This window comes from Callithrix jacchus, chromosome 7 (assembly GCF_049354715.1).
Source record: "Callithrix jacchus isolate 240 chromosome 7, calJac240_pri, whole genome shotgun sequence".
NCBI lineage: Eukaryota > Metazoa > Chordata > Mammalia > Primates > Cebidae > Callithrix > Callithrix jacchus.
The window spans coordinates 58,348,674-58,363,043 of NC_133508.1; the positions used below are offsets into that span (position 1 = coordinate 58,348,674).

Consider the following 14,370-nt stretch of genomic DNA (forward strand, 5'->3'; position numbering starts at 1 on the left):
ACTGCAGGCATGGGCGTCTCCACAGTGACAGCTGCCCGCATCCTCAAGGGTCAGCTCCACCACAACCCTGGGGAAGAGACCAGGCTGGAGATGGACAAGTTCCCCTTCGTGGCCCTCTCCAAGGTGAGCCCCATCCCCAAGCCCACTTCACGTCTGTATAACCAGGTCGAGCAACTGAACATGACAGCAGCTAGAGGTCCCCTGACCCCCTCCATGCCCAAGTCCACTCCCCACGTAGAACAGCCACCATCCTGACTTCTGATACCACAGTGTCACTGTGCGTGTGTGTGTGTGTGTATGTTTAGAGACAGGGTCTTGCTCTGTTGCCCAAGTTGCAGTATAGTGGTACAGTCATAGCTCACTGCAGCCTCCAACTCCTGGGCTCAAGCGATCCTCCCACGTCAGCCTCCTGAGTAGCTGGGACCAGAGGTGTGCACTACCACATCTGGATAATGTTTTAATTTTTTTGCAGAGATGGAGGTCTCTAATTCTTGGGCTCAAGCGATCCTCCAGGCTCAGCCTCCCGGTATTGGGATTACAGGCGTGAGCCACCGTGCCTTGCCTATATATGCTTTTGCATGCAGTTCTAGTTCATTCATTCTTTCCCGAGGCAGTTTGTGAAGTTAATTGGCCTATAGGCATACCTTAGCTATACTTCGCTTTGGTTCCAGGCCACTGTAATAAAGCGAATATTGCAATGAAGTGAGTCACACATTTTTTTTGGTTTCCCAGCGCATATAAAAGTTATGTTTGCACCCTACAGTCTTTTTAAGTGTGAGATAGCATTATGTCTAAAAAGATGTATATACCTTAATTTAAAAGCATATTATTGCTAAAAACATGAATGAGAAGCTGGGCATGGCAGCTCACGCCTGTAATCCCAGCACTTTGGGAAGCCAAGTCAGGTGGATCACGAGGTCAGGAGTTTGAGACCAGCCTGGCCAACATAAGGAAACCCCATCTCTCTAAATAAAAACAAAACAAAACACAAATTAAGTGAGCTCATGTTGGGGAAAGGCGCAGACAGACCTGCTTGACACAGGGCTGCCACCGATCTTGTTTGTAACAAACACAGTATCTGTGAAGGGCACTAAACGAGGCATGCCTGTACTGACCTAGGCTGTGCAGGGCGATGCGCACTGCTGGGTAGCTTTCATTGTCGCTGGTGGTGACAGTGGCTTTGTGTAATAACATCCAGACCCTGGGTCAGGCCCCGGGCTCACTTCTGGGGGAGTAGCAGGGACTATGGTGCCTTCTGTGCCTTCAAGGCACTCTCAGGCTGGTGGGGAAGGGAGACAGGCAGATAGTTTCGGGGTCCCTGCTAAATATCTGAATGTAGGGTGACCCTGTGATGGTGACCACAGGGCAGGTGACAGAGAAGTCAGCACTGATCTTGGCCCCACCCTTCCCTTCCTCAATCCCCCTCCCCTTCACTTTCACTACCCTGTCTTTAGACCCCCCCCACACACATACCCTCTCCCTTTTCCAGGACTCTCCTGCTCCCCAACTCCTCGCTGGCTCAGGCAGCCCCAGGCCCAGAGAGAGGCCTTTGCTGACCCTGCCTGAGCCCCACTCCTCCGCAGGACACTTCTCTGTACTTTGGAGAGTTGGGGTCCTGCCCCAGTGCTGCTGGGGTACAGGGAATGATGGCAGGAAGCAGGCAGCTATGTGGTACCGTGGCTCTGGGGGGCTTCAGTGGGCAGTGGGCCTGGTCAAAGGCTATGGGGTCCTCTCTGTGTCCCTCTTGCCCCAGTCCCCATGGTGTGAGTGGAGGCAGGGTGAGTTGCTGTAGGGGCGAAGGCCTGGCCATCTCCTCACTCTCCTTCCTCACCTGCAGACGTACAATACCAACGCCCAGGTCCCTGACAGTGCGGGTACTGCCACCGCCTACCTGTGTGGGGTGAAGGCCAATGAGGGCACCGTGGGGGTGAGCGCAGCCACCGAGCGCTCCCGATGCAACACCACCCAGGGGAACGAGGTCACCTCCATCCTGCGCTGGGCCAAGGATGCTGGTGAGTTGGGGGAGCAGCGGGGGGCAGGGCCAGCTTCAGGGCCTGTCTGGGCCTCAGTCTTTCTGACTGTGTTGTGGGGAGAGGTGGAAAAGCCTTCTCTGTAGAGCTCCCAGTGCTGATGTTTTGGGAGTCTATGAAATATCCATGGGATTCCTTCTGGGACAGGGGAGGCTGGTGATCTGGGGTTCATTCAGTGACGGGTTCTGATCCCAGTTCATTTTCCTGAGTCTGTTCTTCATTTGACTATAAAATGAGTGGGAAACATAGCCCCTCATAGGTCTGGTGTGAGGAGGGAGAAGACCTAGCCAGAGCTAGCACGTGGGGTGCAGTCCATGGCCACTCCCCTTTCCTCCTCAGAATTGGGAGGCCCAGCCCATGCCCCCAGGAACTTCAGTCAGGGGTCAAGGCCAATACACAGGTGATGGAGCCGCAGTCCACTTGAGCTCCCTCAGGGGTCCTGTGGGCGCCTTGTTGAAGGGGAGGACTCCAGCCCATGTACTCACAGCTCAAGGGCCTTTGGGGTGAGGGGAGAGGGTCCCAGAGGCAGTGCTCCAGCTGCTTGGCTACTCGGAAGCCACCCCCACACACCCACTGCTGTGGATGGGGAGATGGAGGCCCAGGCAATCCTTGGAACTAAAGGGAGGCCTGTCTTTAGCAGGGAGGGAGGGAGGAGGCAGTTGGGACACCCTGATCTGTGGATGAAGACCCTGCCCCTCTGGTCCCCCAGGGAAATCTGTGGGCATTGTGACCACCACGAGAGTGAACCATGCCACCCCCAGTGCTGCCTACGCCCACTCGGCTGACCGGGATTGGTACTCAGACAACGAGATGCCACCCGAGGCCTTGAGCCAGGGCTGCAAGGACATCGCCTACCAGCTCATGCATAACATCCGGGACATCGAGGTGAGTGCTCGGGGGCAGCGGGGAGGGTTGGGCGGGCTGGGGCCTTGGGTGGGCAGGCCCAGGCTGGCCCAGAAAAAGTGGCCTGGCCCGGATCCCCACACACCTGGGAGGCTCCTGGCCCATTAGGGGATTTGCGGTTGAGGCAGGCAGGCACTGTGGGATTTCTCTGTGGCGGAGCTTTGGGATGAACCCTCATGTGACTGCCACCACACCCCAAGAACCAGGCACCTAGAGATGATTCCATAAATTGGAACCTGGTGCTGTGCCCCACCTCTGCCCCCCACTACACAGGGAGCTGGTGGTGGCGAAGTGCCATCTGCCTGTCCTGTGCATTCACATGGGCACAGATGGGCACATATCTATACACTCAACCAGCATATCCCGCAAACAGCTTGTGTGTACAGTGGTTGATGAGTGCCAGCTCTCGTGTTTAAACTTCCTGAGTTTTGCTAGCTGTGTGACTTTGGGTCAGTTACTTAACCTCTCTTAGTCTTCCCTTCACAACTCCTTCGTGAACTGTACCTGCCTCGTAAGCTCATGCCAAGAACTGAATAAGATAATCCTTGTGGAGCTCAACACAGGGCCTGAGGCTTAGCGAGTGCCAGAAGGTGGTGGCGCTAGGCAGGAGCCACATGTCCTCGCCCTGAAACACGCTTCAACAAACAGCTGACTCGTGGAGGCAGAAGTCATCTGTGCGATGCTTACTCTGTGCTTAAGTGAGATCGTGCAGCTCATTCATTTTTAGGCTTTGATTAACAACTGTGGGCGATGGCTGAGGGCATCGGGGGACTTCTGCTCCTTGAGCCTGGAATGGGGATTCCGTGAGGGACAGAGAAAGCTCCCCGCCCCCAACCACCCAGCTACCCCTAACCTCTCTTTCTCCCCACCACCAGACTCACTCACCTGCCTTCAGCCCTCCATGCACTGCCCCCACAAATGTCTGGGCGTCACGTGGCCCCTCTATAGCAGAGACCCATGTCCGCCCTTTTCCCAGCATGGTAGGTTAAGCACCCCCTTCTAGGACAAACAGTGCTGTCAACCCCTTTCAGTGAGCAGATATCTGAGGCCAAGCCACCATCCTGGCTTGCCTTCACCAGACACGTGGCCTGGGGCAAGTCCCTTCACCTCCCTGTGCCTCGGTTTCCCCACCTATGCAACAGGAACAGAGAACCACACTTGCCTGCTCCCAGGGCCGTGGGAGACCATGATGAGGTCATGGAGGTGAGAACATTTGCTGTACAGGCACAGGGTATAATTACATGAGGCAGCTCCTCAGAGGGGTTTGTTAGGGACAGCCTGAGCAGGGGACAGGAGCTTGAAGGAAAACCGAGGGGAGGGAAGATGTTTCAGGTTGGGGAGACAGGAGGTGAGGAGGGGGGCCACAGGGGCCATGTCAGGGGGCACAAGCCGGCGAGTGAGTGAGGAGGGAGGACCTGCGTGAGAAACCCTTTCTTTCCTCCTCTTCCTTTCTCTCCCAGCCCCACCTGCCTCTCTATCACCACCCCGCAAAGCCCCTCAGTCCCCAGACTGTACATGAAACAAAAATCCTGGTGTCCACCCTGAAAATAAATACTGTTGCTTAAAAAAAAAAGAAAGAAAGAAAGACACAAACCCAAACCCCAAAGCCAAACAGCAAGTCTGTTATTTGGGAGTTTAATGAGCCCGTGTAAAGTCCCTGCCGGGCTGGAAACGATGAGGCTCCCTCCAGGAAGATTGGGGGCTTCGTCTTCCACTCGGAAGATGCCAAGAGGTCAGGTTCTGTGGGAAGTGGGGGAGGGCAAGGGACCCGTGACCTGGGGTCCTGTTCTTCTTCCCCTCCTAGCCCGCCCTGCCCCTGAGCTCCCAGCTGCTGCGGGGAGCAAGGACTTTGTGTTTCTGAAGTGCTCGTCTCTCTACTCCTGGCAGCAGGAGTGCCTTCCAGTGGGCACGTCCCTGGATGACTGCCTTTCCTTCTGTAATAGTTCTGTGGATGGATGTTAGTTGGATTTTATTTTGTTTTATTTTATTTTATTTTTGAGACACGGTCTTGCTCTGTTGCCCGGGCGGCAGTGCAGCAGTGTGATCATGGCTCACCATAGTCTCAACCTCCTGGACTCAAGTGCTCCTTCTGGCTCAGTCCCTTGAATAGCTAGAAGCACAAGCCTGCACCACCACATCTGGCTCGTTTTTGAAACAAATTTTATGTGTATAGACAGGGTCTTACCATGTTGTCCGGGCTGGTCTCAAACTCCTGGCTTCTAGTGATCCTCCCACCTCAGTCTCTCAAAGTGCTGGGATTACAGGCCTGAGCCACTGTGCCCAGCCAGCTGCATTTTATAGATAGGGAAACTGGGCTCATAGAGCTTAGGTAGCAGGCCCTTGGTCAGGGTTCAAACCCAAGTCTGACTTCAAAGCCCATAGCCTTTCTGGGGCCCCATGACCCAGGCTGGTCCTGGGGCGTCTTTCTGCATCGCCTGCTGTCCTGTGTTCCTGGCTCCCTGTGCACCCTGCAAAACCTAGATTCTAAGGTGGGAGATGGAGTGGAGGATAGAGTGAGGGACCTATGAGGTGCAGGCCTGGAATGGTGGATCTGGGACCAGTGTCAGCCAGGTTCTGCGCTCCCAAGGTGTCAGCCAGGGGCAGTGGCTGGGGCTGGCGCCCGTGGTGACAAAAGAACACTAGTGTGGTGGTCACCTCGGGCGGCTGCTGTTATGCTCTTGGCCCTATTTTAAAAATAGTCAGGACTTCAAACTTGGACTCCCAAGGAAAACAAACAGTCCCGCGTCCGTCTGCCCGCACACAGCAGCCGGTGGGTAAAATTAGCCTGGTGGTGACTACACAGCCGTGAGGCCCGGCCCCACTGCTTGCCCAGGCTGCGGTGGGCTGGCTCCCAGCTGGGCTGCCCCGAAGACCTCCCTGGCTGGAGCCTCTCCCTGCACACATGCAGCCTCTCACCATGGGAGAGGAGGCTCTGGGAGTCCCTGCCCTCAGCTGCATGGATACGGCAGGGCCCTAGTGCCATAGCTGGAGAAGCCCTGGGTTTGAATCCTGACTCTGCCACTTCCTGGCTATATGGCCTTTTGGGGAAAAAAAAAAAAACCAACCATTATTTCTGTGCCCAGTTTTTTAGTTGGAAAACAGGTGACCAGGGCTAGTTGCAGCCTTGGTATGAAGTTGAGTAAGAATGTATCTTTTTTTCTTTTTTAAATGGAGTCTTGCTCTGTTGCCCAGGCTGGAGTACAGTGGCATAGTTTTGACTCACTGCAATGTCCGCCTCCTGGGTTCAAGTAATTCTCTTGCCTCAGGCTCCCGAATAGCTGGGGTTACAGGCGCATGCTACCACACCTGGCTAATTTTTGTGTTTTTTTTTTTTTGAGACAGAGTTTCGCTCTTGTTGCCCGGGCTGGAGTGCAATGGCGTGATCTCAGCTCACCGCAAGCTCTGCCTCCTGGGTTCAGGCAATTCTCCTGCCTCAGCCTCCTGAGTAGCTGGGATTACAGGCACATGCCACCATGCCCAACTAATTTTTTTTTTTTAATATTTTTAGTAGAGACGGGGTTTCACCATGTTGACCAGGATGGTCTCCGTCTCTTGACCTCGTGATCCACCTGCCTCGGCCTCCCAAAGTGCTGGGATTACAGGCTTGAGCCACCGCACCCAGCCAATTTTTGTATTTTTAGTAGAGACAGGGTTTCACCAGGTTGGCCAGGCTAGTCTCAAACCCCTGACCTTGTGATCCACCCACCTTGGCCTCCCAAAGTGCCGGGATTACAGGCACGAGCCATGGCGCCTGGCGGAGTAAGAATGTATCTTAAGAGTTTAGTGCCTGACATACAGTGAATGCTCTGTAAATGGTGTGATTCTTATTCAAGTGGGAGTTACATGGATTCCGGGAAGCCAAGTAAGGTAAGTTATCAGCTCCTCCCTTACCTCATCTGGAAGCCCCAAACCACAGCCCTTACAGATTCATGATTTCATCTTCCCACACCGGACAACTAGGGCCCAGAGAGGACTGAACCCTGGCTCACCAGGCTGGGAAAGTGTCCACACCATCCCCAGGGACTCCAGGAATCCAGGTTCCAGGCTGAGGTCACTGAGGCTTCTGGGCATCTTGGAACCCTGCAGAAGTGATGGCTCCTATCTCTTTTAGGTTATTATGGGAGGTGGCCGGAAATACATGTACCCCAAGAATAAAACTGATGTGGAGTATGAGATTGATGAGAAGGCCAGGGGCACACGGCTGGACGGCCTGGACCTCGTCGACATCTGGAAGAACTTCAAACCGAGACACAAGGTATCAGTTTGTGCTGGGGCCATGTGGCTGCAGAGGTGGCCTGTGATGGGGAGAGGCTGTGTGACCACCCGCCGAAGCTCTGTTGTCCTCTGTAGAAAGGGCATCAGAATTCTTCCTCCTTGGGCTCAAATGGCCTAAGAGATATGTAAGCAGTACACAGTCAGTGACTGATCATTTCCTTCCCTTGGAGGGGGAACCAGAGAGAGGAGGACAGTGAGGAGGAAGCCGGGCCAGGGAATAACCTGCCTGGACATTCAGTCACCCTGAAGACCTACTGTGTGTAGGCCCCTGGCGGGGCATGCATGAGGCACAGAGGCTGATAAGGAAACATGGAATGCTGTGTGCCTGCATGGGGGGACAGACCACAAGGAGGGGCATGAAGCCTGGGCAAGTAGGAGGATGAGGGAAGAGGTAGCGCCACATGGATCAGGGGAGGGCATGGCGGGGAGGCCTTGGTTGGCCCCGGTGTGTGAGCCATGGAGGGAGGGGGACGCCCTCCACAGTGAGTCCCCCCTTGGCTGGGGTGTGGAATGGATTGGGGAAGGGAGGCTGGAGCTCCGGAAGGACCCTAAGCTCCAGCTTCTTGGAGCGGCCTCTGGCCCTTTAAATCTGAGCTGCTGGCCTGCGGGCCTGGGGCAGCTGGGGTCTGGAAATGACTGTGGTCAGGGCTGAAGACAGTGGGGAGTAGCCTGGCAGCCACTTTGATGTCACTCTGGGGTTGGGTTTCTGCAAGTTCCAGGACCGGCCCCTGGGGAGACCTCGTGGGATGAGGCTGGGCCAAGAATGAGGTGGGGGTAGGGACCAGGGAAGGGCCCCATGGGGTCGGTGGGGGTGTGGGACTGAGTGGCTTTGAACCCTTTCTATCCCTTCTGAGTCAGCTCAGGCTGGACCAGAGCCCCCTCCCAGCTCAAGCCAGAAAGACACCAGCCTCAGTTTCTCTATGTGGTGCACGGGGCCAGAGCTTCATCCTTCTTACCCAGGCAGGGTGCTTACCCAGGAGCTTGGTCTGGACCCCTAAGACAGGGAGAGAACTTCTACACCATGGCCCCAAGCCTGGCCACACTCGGTATCAGTCAGGTCTCATGCAGACCACACATCCCTAGAAAATGGTGCCTTAAGAGTGGGTCTACAGTCAGTTTCACCTTTACCACTTAGTAGCTACACGGTCAGTGTGCCTCAGTGCCCTCATCTGTAAAGTGGGAGTAACAGGAATGGCCTTGGAGGGAGAGAACATGGGAGCCACCTCCAGGAAGCCCACCTCCCCACACAGTTCAGGTGGCTTGAAAAGCCACTGATCCCACTGTCATTGCCAAGTGAAGGCAGGGGATCTCCTAAGGGCACACAGCAGATCTTCGGCAGTGCTGGGACCTCTGGTCCAGGCCCACACAGGACCCTCTCCAGGCCCAGCCTGGCTGGCTTCTTTCCATGGATTTTATTCCCTTGTGAAACAGCCCTACCTTTATCTCCCCTCCTAGATGGGGTCCCCAAGGCAGAGCTGGGGCTTTGCTTCCTCCCTGGTCCTCCATGGCCTCCAGAAAATACAACCCACCCCTGTCAGCACTCAAGGCCCCTGGAGACCTGTGCCTGCCTCTTGTCCCATGACCCCTCCTTCCTGACCCTAGGCTGTTCAATTCCCACGTGCCCTCCAGGGCCCCATTAAAGCATCACTTTCACCAGGACGCCCTCCCTGGTCCTGTGTCTGGGCTCACGGCCTCCCTGGGCTCTATCAGAATTCTCATCCTCTTGAATTATACATTATAATGGGCTATTGATCCGTCATTTCTTAAGGCCAGGGTGGGTCTTCAGGGAGGGATTTTTAAGTGAGGGAAGGAAAGGAATAAATTCCCCAGACACGGAGCTACTGGGGTCAGTCCTCCGATTCTCCCTAGCCCCCGGCATGTGCTGACATAGCCCTTCCTCCTAGCACTCCCACTTCATCTGGAATCGCACAGAACTCCTGGCCCTTGACCCCTACAATGTGGACTACCTATTGGGTAAGTGGAGGGGGTGGAGTGGAGGATGTGTGGCTTGGAGCCTGGTGGCTGGGGCTGCATGTGGCCAGCACCTGAAGACAAGGCCCCAGCCTGATACCCACTTAGGGGCCTGTGGCCTTGGGTTCCAGCACCTGGGAGGGGCAAGGAAGGGGGTTCTGGTTCCTGGAATTAGGCCTGGAATCTGTTGGCTGTGCAGGGGGATTAGCCCCATTGGGCACAAGAAGAAACTGAAGCTCAGAGAGGGGAGTGGCCCACAGCATGCAGCACAGCTGATGGCCCAGGCAAGTTCAAACCCTGGTTGGGAACTGGGACTTAACAGCTCCTGGGCTGTGGCGCCTGGGACCTGGAGTCAGCTCTACTGCATGTGTGGCCAGGGCAGAAGCCAGCCAAGTTGTCTCTGTCTGTCCTGATGATTGCCCTCCTCCCCAGGAAATGGGGAGCAGGTGATGAGGGCCCAGGGGCAGCTTCAGGTCTGGTGGGATGAGGCCCAGAGCACCACCACACAGATATCTGGGTCTTCTCTTCCAGCTTCCTGTGGGCTGAGCAAGTGGTGGCAAAATCTCCTGCAGACATTTCCCAAGGAACATGGCTCCAAGTCCTGGGTGTGTCATTGGAGGTTATGGGCTCAGAGCTGTGCCCCTGGCAGATCCCCCAGACACATACACACAGGCTCTTGCTTGCCTGGGTCACACGGCACACACCCAGTACCGCACAGGCTGTGCTTGTACCCATGTATCATGCTGGTTTTGCTCATGGATCTTAGAGCCAGAAAGCTGGGTTCAAATCCAGCTTTACCACCTCTAGGTTGTGTGACCTTGGGCAAGTGATTTATCCTCTCTCTGCCTCAGTTTCCTCTTTTATAAAGTAGTGATGATGACTCTCCTATAAATTGAAGATAATGGCAGGGCTGGAGACAACCTCCATGTTGTCACGAGCATGACATGAACTTGTGTTGTATAAGTTATCTGTTGCTGCATAACAAATTATTTCAAAACTTAGGCCAGGTGCAATGGCTCACACCTGTAATCCTAGCACTTTGGGAGGCTGAGGCAGGTGGATCACTTGAGTCCAGGAGTTTGAGATCAGCCTGGGCAACGTAGTGAGACCTCATCTCTACAAAAAATTTTTAAAAACTGGCCAGGTGTGGTGGCACACAGCCTCCACTACGCAGGAGGCTGAGGTAGGAGGATCCACTTGAGCCCAGGAGGTCAAGGCTGCAGTGAGTTGTGATTGTGCCACTGCACTCCAGCCTGGGTGACAGAAAAGACCCTATCTTAAACACACACACATACCAGGTGTGGTGGTGCCAGCCACTTAGGAAGCTGAGGTGGGAGGCTTGGTTGAGGCTGTAGTGAGCTACGATCCTGCCATTGCACTCCAGCTTGGGCAACAGAGCAAGACCCTGTCAACAGTTCAAAACAAGAGTAAACATTTATTGCCTCACTCAATTTCTTTGGGTCAAGAATCTGGGGACAGCGTAGTTGGGTCTCCCATGAGGTTGCTGTCATCTGAAGGCTCGACTGGGGCTGGTGCTTCAAGGATGCTTCACTCACATGGCTGGTAAGTTGGTCTTGGCCGCTGGCAGGAGGTCTCAGTTCCTTGGCACACTGCTCTCTGTAGAGCAGCTTGAGTGCCCTCATAATATGGTGGCTGGCTTCCCAAAGAGATCCCAGAGTACATAAACAGAAGCTACAACATTTTACGCCCTGGTCTTGGAAATCACATACTGTCATTTCAGTGGCATTCTATTGCATACAAAGGCTAGCATGGGAGGAGACCACATGAGCGCGTGAATTCCAGGAGGCAGGGGTTATAGGACGCCATCTTGGAAGCTAGCTCTTGCCTGCTTCCAGAGAGAGCACTTAGAACAGCATGTGATACAAAGTGAACGCTGTGTGCATTGTAGCTATCGTTTGGTTCTTTACACACTCTCAGAACAGCAGCGTGTTCTGGAAGAACACCAGAACCAGAAGCACCAACATAGGACACATGGTACTTTGTGCCATGGGCAAGGAATGGATCATTCTCCTTATGTCACAAGTGAGAAAACTGAGCCCACTGAGCAGGAGGGACGGTGATTCCAAGCCTTCTGCTGTTTTGCTGCACAGGCCACTGTGCCCTTCAAACCCAACATGTAAATGTACACACACCCAAGCTGCACCATCAAGTCCAGCCTATGGCCCTCTGCCTTAGGGCCGTAGTACTGTGTCCTGGGTTTGCAGGCTGGAGGCAGACTGACTGATGGGTTTGAACCCCAGGTCTACCACTTCTCAGCTGACAATAGCTAGCTATGGAACACCTCTGGGCCTCAGTGCTCCTCATCTGTAAAATGGGCATGGCGATCCCTCCGCACCACACTGGTAGGAGTGAAGATGAAAGGAATTGGGGCCAGGCGCAGTGGCTCACGCCTGTAATCCCAGTACTTTGGGAGGCTGAGTCAGATGGATCATGAGGTCAGGAGTTCAAGACCAGCCTGACCAACATGGTGAAACCCCATCTCTATTTAAAATACAAAAAAATTAGCCAGGTGTGGTGGTGCATGTCTGTAATCCCAGCTACCCAGGAGGCTGAGGCAGGAGGATCACTTGAACCTGGGAGGTGGAGGTTGCAGTGAGCTGAGATTGCACCGCTGCACTCCAGCCTTGTTAACAGAGTGAGACTGTCTCCGAAGAAAAAAGAGAGAAATTGGGGGCCTAATTCTGTACCCACAAGAACCACCCAGATAAAGATCCTCCCGGCCACCATACACTAGCCCTAAGTTGGCTGTGTGGAGCCTGCATTCCCTGAGACACCCCAGGTTCCTTGGGGTGCTCCTAGCAGGGTCACGCCTCTCAGCATCCACGTCCTCCTCAGGTCTCTTCGAGCCGGGGGACATGCAGTACGAGCTGAACAGGAACAACGTGACGGACCCATCGCTCTCTGAGATGGTTACAGTGGCCATCCAGATCCTGCAGAAGAACCCCAGAGGCTTCTTCTTGCTGGTGGAAGGTAGGGGTTCCAGGTCTGCTGAGAGGGGGCTGCCAGAAACACAGCCCTGGTGTCATGATAGAGAAGTCCCCTCTCTTAAAGGGAACTGATTGGTTTTGGGGTGAAGGGAGAGATCCCTTTGGGAGAATGGGTTGTGGAAGGAGACTGGGGCTGCTGTGGACACTCCCAGCCCAGCAAGCTGCTCTCCTTTGGGCATGAAGATAGATGCAAGTCAGGCTCACCAGTCCAGGAAGGCTTCCTGGGAGAGGAGGTGGGCTTCTTCCCTCTGGTAGTCTTTCTTGGAGACCTGGCCCTGGAGGGACAAGCAGCCCCTCAGCCTCACTGCCCTGAAAGGCAAATCTGCATGCCCCAGCTTTCCCACGCTGTGTGCTGACATTCCCAGGCTCTCCCAGCACTGGCCAGTGGCCTGGCAGACAAACCTGAGTTTTGGCCTGGCGCTGCCATCTGCTGGTGCTGTGACCTTTACCTGTGCGCTTCTGTTACGTGAAGCCAAAAATAGTCTCTCTCTCTCCTAAAGGGTGATTCGCCTCCATTGTGTTCATATACAGAAAGTACTTGGAACGGCACCCAGTAAAGAATAAACCCTGTGTTTCTATTATTAGCCTTATTATGGCTACACAATAGCTAAGGCAGGAACAATAGGAAGTGTAACGAAGTGATAGAGATTCCAGAATCTTCCAGTGCTGACAGCCCTTGCCCACAGTGGTTCCTCGGGTTGCCCTGCTGAGATCCACATGTATACACACATGCATACATGTGAACATATTTGCACATATGCTCACCGCACACACATGCTCAGCACCTCCGCCTTCCAGAGGCAAGTGTCCGCCAGCCCAGCTTGGCTGTTTTCTTGCCAAACTCCGGGGTTCCCACTTGAGCACAGCGGTCTCGGCCTGGCCTCGAACAGGCCTCTGACGCCGAGGAGCCAGCCAGAAACCAACGGTGGCAAGCATGGGCTCCCCCGGGAATGGTTCCCTTTGTGAGCAAGGCCAGGATGGGCTGGCCAGGCCGGCTGCTCCCAGAGCCACAACAAAGGGAGCATTTGCCCTGCCAGCCGGCCAGGCCCGCCGTCAGGCTCAGGCTGCTGGGAACAGAGGGCTGCCTGGCGCCCAGGACCCTCTGAGCTGGGAGTGTCCACCCAGGCAGTGCCCTCCCATTAGCAAGGGAGATATTCCTTTAAGGTCACACAGCCCTTGGCCACTGGGCCAAGTCTCCAGCCGGGGCCTGGCTGCACTCCCTGCTGCACTCCCCCGGGGGTGGGAGGTGGGGCGGAGGTGGTGGGGTTTAGGCTTCCGCAGGGCTTTGTGGAACCTGCCACAGGCACTGCTAAGACATTGGGAACTTTGCTACCTCTCACCTCTGGGAGCTCCATGCTTGTTTTTTTTTTTTTTTTTGAGATGGAGTTTTACTCTTGTTACTCAGGCTGGAGTGCAATGATGCTATCTCGGCCAACCAACCTTCGCCTCCTGGGTTCAAGCGATTCTCCTGCCTTAGCCTCCCCAGTAGCTGAGATTATAGGCATGTGCCACCATGCCGGGCTAATTTTGTATTTTTAGTAGAGATAGAATTTCTTCATATTGGTCAGGCTGGTCTTGAACTCCTGACATCAGGAGATCCGCCCACCTTGGCCTCCCAAAGTACTGGGATTTCAGGTGTGAGCCACCGTGGCTGGCCCATGCTTTCTTTTTAGAGGGGTTGATTCGAGGTGGAGATGAAAAAATGGAGTTAGGATGAGTCACATCTGAAATTGACATCCCAGAAAATCCCACCGTGGGCTTCCTCACCCTAGGCCTCAGTTGCTCCATCTGTAAACTGGACTTATCATATTCCTCTCTGCCAAGAACTGTTGTTCAGGGGAGAAGAGACATGGGCGTGTTGAGCCTGGCATGTTGTAGAGATTCCAGCGTGCCCCTTCCCTACCTCCCAAAGGCTTCAGTGCCGCCCTCAAGCAGCTAGAGAGGCAGTGCTGTGGGGGCGGGGAGGAGCACAGCTTCCCGGCCTGGTGGATCTCATTCCACATCTGGGCTTTGCAGCCCCACATGTGTGCCTTTGGCCCTGGGGCTGTCCCTCTCTGGCCTCTGTCAGGTTGAATGGCTGCATGAGATGCCTAGGCTATGGTGCTGTCACAGAGTGGTGCCCGGCAAAGGTTCCTGTCCTTCCCTCGCTAGCAAAGGTTAATCCGGCAGCAGTGTCATGGGGC

At 54.8% G+C, this 14,370-nt stretch overlaps 1 protein-coding gene across 10 annotated transcripts in view; it reads left to right on the plus strand.

Moving 5' to 3' along the window:
• ALPL (alkaline phosphatase, biomineralization associated) overlaps positions 1-14,370 on the plus strand; it is a 72,158-nt gene that overhangs the window by 55,195 nt on the left and 2,593 nt on the right. For 7 of the 10 annotated variants that reach the window (XM_054258405.2, XM_035306655.2, XM_009000520.5 and 4 more), the window contains 6 exon segments: positions 8-123; positions 1,838-2,012; positions 2,740-2,915; positions 7,045-7,188; positions 9,113-9,182; positions 12,036-12,170. In XM_054258405.2, the coding sequence (XP_054114380.1) occupies positions 8-123; positions 1,838-2,012; positions 2,740-2,915; positions 7,045-7,188; positions 9,113-9,182; positions 12,036-12,170 (816 nt within the window). 10 annotated transcript variants of the gene reach the window in all.